Genomic DNA, 12,461 nt, shown 5'->3' with positions numbered 1-12,461 from the left:
AAATAAAACTTCAAGTTCCAATTTTTTTCTTCCTTTCATTCCTTGAAATTTAATGGACAAGTAGTTCAGTTGATAAGTTATTTGTTTTCTACAAATAAACAAGCGGAACAACGTCAATGAATGGAGTTTTATAATGTATTTCTTTATAAGACCCCTTTCTCATGACCATACAATGTACTTCCACATTCACACTTCTGTGGAGTATACTATGTGCATTCTGTGAAGTTGTGAAGTTTTTATAATATATTTCTTTATAAGACCCCTTTCTCATGAAACATACTTCTAAATTCACAATTCTAAATACTATGTGCATTAATAAGGGAATAAATGTGTGCTCCGGAGGTTTTTATCACTCTGTTTAATACCACTTAGAGTCTGGGTGCTGATAATTACCCGAGCCGGAGGCGAGGGTAATTATCAGCACCCAGACTCTAAGTGGTATTAAACAGAGTGATAAATACCGACCGAGCACATATTTATTCCCATTCATAAATACCTTTTCGGTAAAAAAAAATCATATAATTCGTTCAAAACATCCCGATTTTGTTCAATAAATTCACTTTATGCTTTTTGAATCATCCCTCCTGCAAAATAATGGAGTGTTCAGCTGGCGAGTAAGATGAAAACAACCCTTTTATGGAGATTGACGCGCGCGTATCATGTTCTATGCGATGTCGCGCAGAACGCACCTGGCGCGTTGCGTTTTGAATTTAGAACTATAAAATTCTAACTCCCTGGTAGTGTTGCGCATGCCTACGTGAGGATTGTGAACGTTCAACCAATGAAACGATAAGAGGCACTGGATTTTTAGGAGTCCACATTTTATTGTGACACTGGAAAAGTGTTTAAGACCAGCTAGCCATGTCTTTATCATCCGTTTAATACCGGCCACGTGACGGGCTCTCGACCAATAGGAATGGCTAAACTGTCTGAGGTATTTATGAATTGTAGTTTTAATGAGATACTGATAAGTCAGTCGTGAATTATTGTGCTGGAGAAAGGGAAAAGTGTGTGCAGATTAAGCTTAAACTGATTGTAAACAAAATGAGTACTTGCATTGTGTTGTGGTCTGTTGAATTTAGTGCTCTTAGATAACAGTTCAGTAGGAAGATTTAGAAACAAGCTACAGATTTGTTGTCATTCAGATAACACTGATTAAAGCTGTTAGTGAAATATGTGTGATGTATTCAGCACTATATTCGTTTAGGATATTAAGAATACAGTGACATTAATTCTTCAAGACATTTTGCATCCCTAAAATTATAAGTATGTGACATTGCATTTAATTTTGTAAATGTGTAGCCAATATTTTAAATACCGTTTAACTATTTATACTTTAAGCAATTTCACAAAGGCTGCACCTGCCCCTTATCTCGCAAACCGGCATGATTGACATGATAAATCAACGATTGATATATGCAAAATATTAATAATAATAATAATGACAATTTATATGGCGCCAAAGTCTGCCTAAAAGACGCTCAAGGTGCTCAAAGGGAATATACAACATTTGTAAACATCAAAAAATAAAACTACCAAGTTTTTACGGAATACCTTACAGGGATGTTGGTCAATGACAGTCTAAAGCATCCTGTAAAATTATGGCACCTGGTGTCGAGTCATTTTCAAGAAAATGGTATTTTTGTATACATTTCCAACGGTGGTCGGCCGACCACCGTTGGAAAAACCTAACTATTTTTCAACTACTGCTCCAACTTTACACTTTTTTCAGTCCAAATTTTGTTTGCTATTGGTTACATGTTCATGAACGGGTGCAGGCCAGCTAGACTGGTTCCCTTACCTTACAATTTCCAGCATCTATAAATTGATCCATTTTATCTTTAGTGGAGTCAAGGAACCAGACTACTTGAACATTTTTGTTTTTCTTGGTTTTTCCAGCATTTTCGAACACAAAACTTCAAACATGTCAGTGTAACAATATTTGATCTATTATACTAACCCCTCAAACAGTTAATTTCTGAAAATTACAGCAAAAGCCAATGATGTACATTCCCTTTAACAAAGATACAATTTAAAAGCTAAGGCACATCTTAATTTAAAAAAAAAAGCAGAGTTACTGAAAAAGTGACCTCAAAAGTACCTTAAATGTAATCAAGCACTGTGGTGCAGGTTTTGAAACATCGTTAATTATTTGTGCTACGTACGTTTAACTTAGAAGGAAGATCGCGTGAAAGTTTATCCTTCTTTTTTTGAATTCAAGATTTGTTTAAACGTTTTTGGAAACATTTGTAAATAGATTTAGATTTGTTTTGTTTAAACGTTTAAGCGTGTTCACATCACACCCTTACTAAAATATTATTTATATTTACAGCACTGTGATGACTGGCAAGTACATGTACCGAATAGACCATGTGCATTGCACGTATCTCTGAAAGGGCTCTTTGTTATTTTTATTTAGTTACAGTAAATACTAAAATAGGTTTCTTCGTCAGACCCCAGCGATACAAAACCATTACCCTCTGACCCGCCTTAACACATAAGGTCTACCAGAAAAAATAAATTACCTGATATTAATACCAATATTTGTGCTATTCAAGAGAAAAATAAAAAGGAATACGACATTCATATTCCTGGGAAAAAAGTTTTGCTTGAGGCAGTAGGCATAGTGCCAAACCAGCCTGTCTACTTGGTCTTAGCGTGGTCCTAGTTTATACTAAGTAAACTACATGCAAGTAAGGTAGTTTGCAACTGTTCAATCACATCATCTATACCATCATTTGGTAGGGTTATGTCCATACATCTTCCACGTAACGCTTCTCTTCACGTAACGTCGCCAGCAGGCAGGCCGCTTCATAAGCAGTTCTCCCCGTCTCCTGCATGAAGATGTCACTGAAGGTGGTCGTCACATTCTTAGCCATGTTCTTGGCATCACTGCAAGACAACCAACAAAAAATTGATTTTAATGACAAATTCAAAGGAACATGCAATTTTGGGATCGCTAAGTTGATGTTTTGGGGTTTTTCCTGATACAGTGTACTGTGATTTGAAATTTCAAGGAAGCGCTAAAATATTTCTTTGAAACTATAAAGTCAGAAATTGCAAATTAGGCAAGTATTTTGCTGAAGGACTCCGTGCGCTAACAAGACAACTACATGTGCGCGTACTGATTCGCACGTGTACAGCACAAAGTACGCACAACTAAGGTCGTACGTAAAATTCGTTTTTACCCATCTCCAACTGATTTCTCAACATCTTTTCTTGTGAAATGCCCAGATAAAATTCCAACACGAATGTTTCTTCGGGTGATAACCATTAGTAATAATTATGTCAAAACTTATAGCAAGAGAAAGTGCAACCCTGTGTAAAATGCCCATAGGCGGGTCGGCGAGGGGTCCAGAATCTCAGAGACAAAATTGCGTACATTCAGGCTCTGTTGTCTCACAATAGGCATTTTCCGTACTTGCTGGTGTTGATGGCTCAATGCAGCAAGGTCCCACAGACGTACACACCTGCTGCCCTCTGTTGCATCTGACAAGGCTAAGGTTAATAGAGCTTGAATGCTCAAGGAAATTACTTACCCACAGACATAGACCACTGCCTTGTCTTCTAGGATCAGTTGACACAGCTCGGCCGCATATCTCCTCAGGTTGTCCTGAACATACCGAGGGGTATCAGACGTCGCATTCCCCATCTTACAACTCTCATCAGTCACTGACGGGCTCGGATCACGAGAGAAGGACAAGCAGAGTTTGGACAGGACACCAGAGGACAGATAACCCTCAAGAGAGTCTCTGTCAAGGGATAGAAAGCATTTGTCTCAATCTCATTTTTTTTCTTGTGATATTCATAATTTCAAATTTACAGACTGTACATGTAATTGGCCCTACAACATAATTAAGCCTCCATATTGGGCTCTCCTCTTCGCTGGCATACTTTATAAAACTCAGTGTTGTCTAGAGGGATTGTGAGATAAAAACTACTGAGGTGGGACTTGAACCCTTGATCTCCTGCTTGCTAGTGCAGACATCTTACCACTCAACCACCGAGCTTGCCTGGGTCAGATGGCTGGTTCAAAAATTGAAATCTGTAAAGGTCGTCTTCCAAACAAATGATACATTCCAGACTTGGGGTTAACAATATAACTCATGAGAACGTTCCTGGATTTTTTGGCCATAAGGCTGGCCTTTCCTCGTCTATGGAATACCTTTCAATAAAATTAACCAAAAAGGAATGACAAATAGTTTAATACATTTAAAAGAAGTAGGAAGCTGCACAAAATGTGTTCCTTAGAAAAATTCATCGTATGAACACTTTAAAGTGACACATTTTCCAAAACACTCATATCATGAGATCCTGTAAAATTTGTTATTCCACTAAATTTTTTTTTATTTTTTTAAATTTCACCCACCTGTACAAGAAGTCTCTGTCCCTGTGCCGACACCCAAAGAAGAGCCAGGCAGGTCCAAGACACGCCCCTGTCTTCAGAAGACACGCCCTGTGCTGTAAGAATCCTATGAACGGAGCCACGCCCGTCCCTGGTCCAATCATAATAATGGGTGTGGTGGGCTCGGCTGGCAGGTGGAATCTCTGATTGGTTCGTTCAAACATGGGTATCTGAAAGGAAAAAAAAGAAAGGAGAGACTCTCAGCTTCAGAGAATACATTGCCGCAGACTCTTATTTTATTACACAGCAAACTTTAAACACAAAGTAAAAACACAAACGATAGCTTTATTTTGGCAATGATCTGACGCATTTTCAATATTTTTGATATCGTTCCTTAATATTGAAATTCTGATATTTCAATATGATTGAAATATTGCTATTGGCGATATCGATATCAAAATAATATCGAATAATCGAGTAATATCGATTGTGCTTATCAAAGGTGCTTACAAAATCCTATACCCTGAGGGAAACCAATGGCACTAGTTGTACATGTACTTTGGTTGGTTGTGCCATCGAAGGACATCAAGTACCATGTCAAGTAGCAATGACCTGCATTTGCTGTACCTTCTTAGCTCCTGCAAAATCCTACAAAATCCAACAAAATCCTGCAAATTTTGAAGGATCTGCGAGGGTTTGGGTTCACACCAACCTTTGTATCCCAATGGATGCTAAGTTTTGACATCTGACTGGCCAGCGAGACATCAGAGTGTTGTTCCGTCTTGGTCATGTGATTGAGCCATCCCGTACAGACTCCTTCCCGTCGCTCATTTCTCCCTTGACCCTCCGGGAAGACGACAACGTTGAAGACAAAATGCAACTTGTTGGGGTCCACTAAGGGTGAGCTGTAACAAAAATGACATAATATGAGAGTTGGTCTTGTGATTAGCTCAAATGATCTCCCAATAAATCATTATTGGACTTATGATTTCTAAATATCCAAAACTGTTGACTTCTAAGCAATTCTGTAAAATCCATTTCTCTGCGTACGTCCGACCACAGTATGTACAAGGTCATTAAGGTGGTGGTACCTCGGTTTGGTCTGTAATTGTTTTCTGCTCATGATTAGATGTCACAATATTAGTGATGTATCACATTCACTTTTTCAACAGCAGCTCATTAAAGTGTTTGACATGTACGTCCGAAATTACGGAACTGCCCCTCTATCAGTTCTGTAAGATATTTTTTTTATAAACCACAAAGGAAAACTGACTAAGTGCATTATAATACTATTAACTTTAACCCCCTAGGCCCTTTTTGCTCACAACCATCCTCAATCCTCCAAAATCCTCCAAAATTTTGCAACTCTGCCCAAATTTTTCAAAATTGTCAGACAGTCCTGCCTCAAAATGCAATTCATCCTCAATCCTCCAAAATCCTCCTCATCCCAAAATTTTGCACTTGTGTTTAAATGAAGGATAACCAATGCCAATTCCTTCAAAATCATCAGACAGTCCTGCCTCAAAATGCATTCATCCTCAATCCTCCAAAATCCTCTTGTGCTTCTATCCCCATTCATCCTCAATCCTCCAAAATCCTCATGTGCTTCAATCACCATTCATCCTCAATCCTCCAGAATCCTCATTTGATTCATTCACCATTCATCCTCAATCCTCTAGAATCCTCCAAAACCGCCAGGAGGATTTTGGAGGAGTGAGGTGGGTTTATAGGGTTAAAATCGAACAAAGAAACTGTTCAACTTCAAAATAAAAGTCCAAGTCAAGCCCAGTCAAGTCCACCACAAGTCCTCACAAGTCAAGCACACATCACCTTGTCCCAAGTGAACTCACAAGATATTCAAATGAACTGAGACATCGGCAGTCTGTTGTCATTGTTCATCCGCTGTTAATTGTGAATGGCAGGTCACTGAATGGACTTGTAATTTGCTTGTGACCGGACTTGTGATGGACTCAATTACGACATGGTCCACTACCCACCTCGATATGGAGTACGGTCTCGGCTGAAGCCTGGGTAGATGTTCAAACAGTCGACTCAAAGGAGGATTGCATGATGGGAAGGCCGTCAGGATGTCCAATAGAGACAGGTGGGGATCCCGTATGAAGGTACCGTAGTCACTGGCGCCTTGCTTGCTACACAATTCCTGCAGCCGACGCTTCTCAGATGCATCGTGGGTGTGGTCGACAAGGACTCGTAAGAATGCCTGTTGATCAAGTCAACGTTATTAGACCAGAGAAAAAGCCTTGGATTCTATGAAAGAACAGGCTAAATATCATGGCTCTAACCACAGAACTCTGTGTGTATAGGGGCCATTCCGTATAATCAATGTTTGAAACTTTGGATTTTTATTCTTAACAGTGTTGGGAATATGGTGTCTGTGGCCATGGGCAAGCCACTTTGCTACAATTGCCTCTCTCTGCCCAGGAGTTTGAATGGGTACTTGTGAGGGTAGAGGACTGAATGTGCGCTGATATCGGCTGCCGCTTGGTCTTGTGGCATGAAGAACAGGGAAATAACTGTAAAGGACTTTAAGAGTGTTGATACGATGGAAAGTGCTACATAAGCATTAGGCCCAAAAAAAAAAGTCTCCGGTATCTGGTATGCGCTCGCGTCGCCGTAGCCATGTGCGTCGGCAAAATGAAAAAGTTTTTTTTTTCAATGAAAGATGATGTCTCAAAACCGCCAAACTCACTGGTTTGACTGGAATTCTGCTGCTGCGCGATTTCAACGTGTTTTTAGATGGGGTTATGATCAAGAATAAGCTTTATGTGGCCTCTCTGGACTCCCATATATTTGCACTAAGTTTAGTCGGGCACCATTTGCAGTCATCAGCCGACATTTGAAGCAAAAAAGTCGGGTAAAAAAAAAAAAAAAGCCGCGTCGCCGCACCACTTTTTTGACAAGCTCCATACCAGAAACCGGAGACTTTTTGGGGGGGCCTTACACTTTATTTTTATTTTATTTATTTAAGCCAGGAGTAGAGCGAGTGCCCTTCCCAAGGACACAAGAACACATACACTACCACATTTTCTTCATTTTAATGGCAATCCCTTTAATTCCACAGGTCGAGAGAAAAAAATTGGTCCTTCAAATATTCTTTTACGAGAACATAATCTATTCATTCAGGCTATAAACCAGAAAGACGACGCAACAGTTCCGCAAACTACCTTCTTTGGCGGGGTCCTTATATCACAGCAATGTGACAGTGCGTGTCTCAGTGTGCACAGGGGTTGAGGTATGTACTCCGGCACCACAGCGCGTCTTTTCTTGGTCCCACTCAGCACCTGCAGACTCAGTGGACAGTCAGCCTTGTCTTGTAAGCCAAGTCTTTGAATCAGGTCATTGACCTCTCTGCTATCATTGTGGCAGACGATGCTGAACGAATCGCCTGGTTGGTAGTGAATTCCAGTCTCCTGGAATGGAATAATATAGTCCACAAATAAGCAATGCACTTTAATAAATCAGTAGGCCTAGACATCTTGTTTAACCCATAAGCACCTGTACCGCATTGTACTACACTGTATACATTGTACTACACTGTATACATTGTACTACACTGTATACACTGTACTACACTGTATACATTGTACTACACTGTATACATTGTACTACACTGTATACATTGTACTACACTGTATACATTGTACTACATTGGATACATTGTACTACATTGTATACTTTGTACTACATTGTATACATTGTACTACATTGTATACATTGTACTACATTGTATACATTGTACTACATTGTAAACATTGTACTACATTGTATACATTGTACTACAATGTATACATTCTCCAAGGATTCATAAAGCCATGCAGCGCAATAGAGCGGTTTGGGATGGTAAAGGGACTCATGTGGTTTAACCCAAACCCCAAAACATAGGCCAGTTTCTTAATTTTTTTTAGTTTCAATATAACTGAATGGCAAACTGACCGAAATGTCTAGCTCCACGTCGAGCGCAGTCTTGACAGCATCTGCTCTTGTCAGCCTGGTTGCGGAGACCAGTGTTGCCATGGTAACAGGGGAGGCAGCTGATGGCATGGGTGCTCCACCTTGAACAGGGAGATCATCAGTTCTCTGCAACAAAAAGATTTCGATTTCAAAAATAAGTTTATTTTGGTTACTAGTTCCCATAATAAAATAAAACATTGCAAATAGATGGTAGAGTACCAACCAAAACAACAATTTCAGTGCAGAATTTCACTAATGGTAATAAAAACATTTAACATTAATCCTTTTTTTTTTCAAAATAAAAGTAGTTAAAACAAGATTCCAAAATATTGCCAATCACATAAACGACTGAAACAAACCATTCTCATTCAATCAATGAATGTAATAGGATGTATGCCGGTATAAATAAAAACATGAAGGAATTCAATCAAATCTCAGAAAGACAGAACTATTTTAATACTATTTCCCACAGCAGCTTGGTCAGTTTAATTCTTGCCGCTCCTAAACTCCTTCGCACATTAACAAAGCATCTCACCAGAGTTTGGTCAGTGTGGAATTCTACATCCAGGAATGGAGGTGGAGCAACTGGCAGTGTAAGACCACTCTCAGATAGGGGCGGTATAGACATCCTGAGAGAAGCGGAACCATCAGTCTGCGTAACAGCTCCTCCTTCTGTTGCACTGCTTGCCTGTTCCACATCTCCAAGAGGTCTGTCTTTTTCACCTCTTTTTGAACCCTCAGGCCTTCTCAGCGAAGTAGAGGGCATGTCATTTGGTTCTGGGGAGACCTCGAGGTGGTTCGTGACTGATACTTTAGAGACAGAAGATGCACTGCGGTCTTCAAGACCAGGATTTGTTGAAGGTCCTAATGTTGTCTGGTCGTGGTTAACCCTCCTTTGGTCTGAGGAACATTCTTCGGCATCATCTGAGGTTGCCGATGCAGAATTAGGAACCGAGGATAAATGTTCCATTCTGGTATCAACAGAGGACGACTGGACATCCAGGAAAGGTGACCCTACTTTAGTGTGTCTCTCCAACGGGTTTAAAGGTTCATCACTAGAAGCACCAATGTCATTTCTCACTTCCCCTCCTTGGCACAAGTCAGAAGTACTGTTAGTTGCTGAAACTGGGCAGCCAGTTTGGCTCTCAGAGACACCGTCTAAGCCAAGATGCTTCCGAAGTGCCGGATACAATCCTTCAATCCAGGGTTCTGCCACAATCTCTAGGCTGCCAAAAAGAACAAAGTATTGTTCAATTTTGTTGCAACATATCTTAGTTCTGTTTGTGTTTTTTCCGCATTATCCACATTAAACGTGAAAGGATTCATGAAAACTAAAAAGTAAGAAACCTTTTTGAGCCAGGTCGGTTTGATATTTTAATAAACGTACTGAGCTTCCATTTACCACAATACTGCAATAATCAATGGGTTTCAAGAGCTTTTTAAGAAAATACGTTCAATCATTAGTCCCCGACTGTAGTATCCACTGCTAAACCAGATTCAAACTGGCCAAACGACTCCATCAACCCACAGGTATTCTCTGCACTAGTAAGCAGGGGGTTACGGGTTCAAGTCCCACAACAGAAAGCTTGTCAAGTTTTTCCCACGCGCTTTCAGACAGCAATGAGCATGCACCATGTGCTCATAAACTACAGTCGAAGAATAGTAACTGCTCACTCAAAATGCACACGATCACAAACTGAAAGCATGGAGCCGCACTCACCCAGTTGCATCGTCGGCAAAACCAGGAGGATAGAAGTGACCGGCGCCCAGTTCTTCCAATCGCTGGTTGAAGTTTTTGCCATTGCGGCAAAAATTAGTGTAGTTGGAATCACCAAGACCTAATTGGAAAGAATGTCAGACAACTGGATGTATTTTACGAAATATTGCATTTGGCCCCTGACGTATATGAGCAAGATATTCTCAATCCTTATTATTATTTCTTTCCGATACTAGAACCAAGGATTCCTCAAAAGTGCTCTTGGCACCGTAAGCTTGCAAGCCGGAAGAAGACAATAAGAAATTACAGTTTTAGAGGTGGGAGGAAAACCACAGAAGAATACATTGTATTCTGGAGGAAAAGCAACGGAATCAGGTAGGAACTGAAAACCCAATCCACACGTGGACCAGGGCAGGAATCGAACCCGGGCCACAGAGGTGGAAGGCGAGGAAAGAACCGCTGCGCCGACCTGACTCAGCACTGCAATGTTACTCACCTAGCAGAGTGAAGTAGACCCCTGCGAGGTAATCACTTGTTAACGTTTTCTTTTTGATACGGCGCCAGAATTTGGTGGCTGTATCTGGTGGCTCCCCGTCTCCCGTCGTAGACACAATGATCACAACGCACTTCTCCTTCTCAATGCTGAACTGTAAATGAGATAAATAATATTCAGCTTCGCTTTATTCACAAATGATGGGATGAAGATGAAGGCCTTTTTATTTTTGTATTAATGGATGAATATTGAAAAAATAGGCTTAAATAGCCATATTTAGCTTACACTATATGTGCCCTAAAAAGGAAGCCCTTTTATTTGATATAGTCGTGTTCCCTAACGTGGCGCACTTCGAAGCTTACCCGACTTTCCTCGTGTAGTGTTGCCTAACCTCTTTGTTTACAAACCTCAAATTCATGCAGTAAAATACTAATACTTTTACCTTATTAAACCTTTGTGAACAATTTCGGTTTCATGAAATTTAATCCGAAAGTCAAAAACGGTGGCGTCCGGAAATTGGGCACAAATTGGCAGGGTGTTCCCTAACGTGACGCACTTGAATAAATCTCGGAAAATTCCAAATTAACATTTAAGAAGTTCTGTAAACTTGATAAATTCTGATAAATAATTATTATCTCTACTTACATACCCAGCCAGATGTTTGTCAAAAATTATTTTCTTATTTTTCGGGGCATTTTCAAAGGGTTCACTTTGCACTTGAAAATAAAATCAGAAAATCACTCCAAAATAAATTTTTCTTTTAACTTTGTTACGGGTAAATGAACTCGCGATTTATGAACAGGAGTGTTTAGAACTTGATGAAATTTCACTTTCTGTGAAATTTCAGTTAAAACTTTTGCTCTAGGTAGGCGCTACAGGCGAAAAATCAAAGTGCGCCACGTTGGGGGCCTCGCCACGTTAGGGTACATCAACAATACTTCTGGGTAGTTGTCTATTAATTGATGAACACAAAAGCTTCTCAAGGTGCTTTTTGCCTGAAATAAAAAAATTAAAACAGAATTGATGCAGATGTTAAAAAAGGAAGCAGGCGAGAACGATCAACTGTATGTTTTTTTACTTGGCCTTAAATAACAAAAACTTAAAAGTGTATGTTAAAGACACAAGACTCATTTGTTAAACCTTTTTGTCAGTCACACTAATACAGTGCATTTCAGGGTCTAGCCCATGGTTTGGCGACGTCTCAAAGATCTCTTCAGCTATGGCCTTTGCCTGGCCGGTCTGTGAGCCGTACAATAGAAGGAATCGTCCCTGACTGCCTTTGGTCATGTTGTCCAAGTCAGATATCTGTAAAATGAGTTGTAAACAAAAAGAATTACAATAACATGGAGATTGACTGCAGCTTGTACCCAGCTGAATTTGAAAAAAAAAATTAGCAGCATTGCGTATTGTCATTGTCATCGTCATTTCCCCCCCCCCCCCCCCCCAAAGTGACTCGAGGATAAACAAAATAATAAGTTGGAAAAGGCAGAGAAATTAGAAATATAAATTGTTCTTGAATTCCACACATAATCAATAATATTATTTTATATCACGAAAGAATGTTGCAAACTGACGCCATTTTTTTCTATCATCAACTTCAAGCATCATCTCAATGGACAATGAAGCCTATTTCATTTGCAAAACTGATTTGATATTGTTTCAATTTTGTTAGGAAATTAGACAATTTTTTAGAACAACCGCTGAAGACAAGTAGCGTCAGGTTGCAGCATTCTTTCCCACAAAGCGTGGAGAATGATGACGATGTTGTAAACTCTTCTTACATGACATACCCGACAAAAACAAGTTAATATGACAGTCAATGAGTCATGACATTGACATTGCAAAGGATCGGAGCGCATCTAGCCGTGTGTATTGTGCAACTTAACTGTGCGTGTTATGCAATTTGCATGCTACGTGTATGCAATTTGCATGCT

The 12,461-nt window shown here is 39.9% G+C and overlaps 1 protein-coding gene across 1 annotated transcript; it reads right to left on the bottom strand.

The window, feature by feature from the left end:
• Positions 1 to 2,063: 2,063 nt before the first annotated feature.
• Positions 2,064 to 12,401, bottom strand: LOC119745771 (methionine synthase reductase-like). The gene is made up of 12 exons (XM_038222372.1): positions 12,318 to 12,401; positions 11,668 to 11,832; positions 10,531 to 10,681; positions 10,038 to 10,155; positions 8,853 to 9,543; positions 8,300 to 8,443; positions 7,531 to 7,776; positions 6,343 to 6,566; positions 5,058 to 5,250; positions 4,370 to 4,575; positions 3,540 to 3,752; positions 2,064 to 2,892 (listed from the first exon to the last, which is right to left on the bottom strand). The coding sequence occupies exons 1-12, from the start codon at positions 12,384 to 12,386 to the stop codon at positions 2,748 to 2,750; spliced, it is 2,565 nt and encodes an 854-aa protein (XP_038078300.1). The 5' UTR covers positions 12,387 to 12,401; the 3' UTR covers positions 2,064 to 2,747.
• Between the last annotated feature and the right edge of the window lie 60 nt (positions 12,402 to 12,461).

The sequence above is a fragment of the Patiria miniata genome, unplaced genomic scaffold (assembly GCF_015706575.1).
Source record: "Patiria miniata isolate m_02_andy unplaced genomic scaffold, ASM1570657v1 HiC_scaffold_7, whole genome shotgun sequence".
NCBI lineage: Eukaryota > Metazoa > Echinodermata > Asteroidea > Valvatida > Asterinidae > Patiria > Patiria miniata.
Note: the sequence above shows the minus strand (reverse complement) of the source record. Positions and strands in the feature narration are given on the sequence as shown.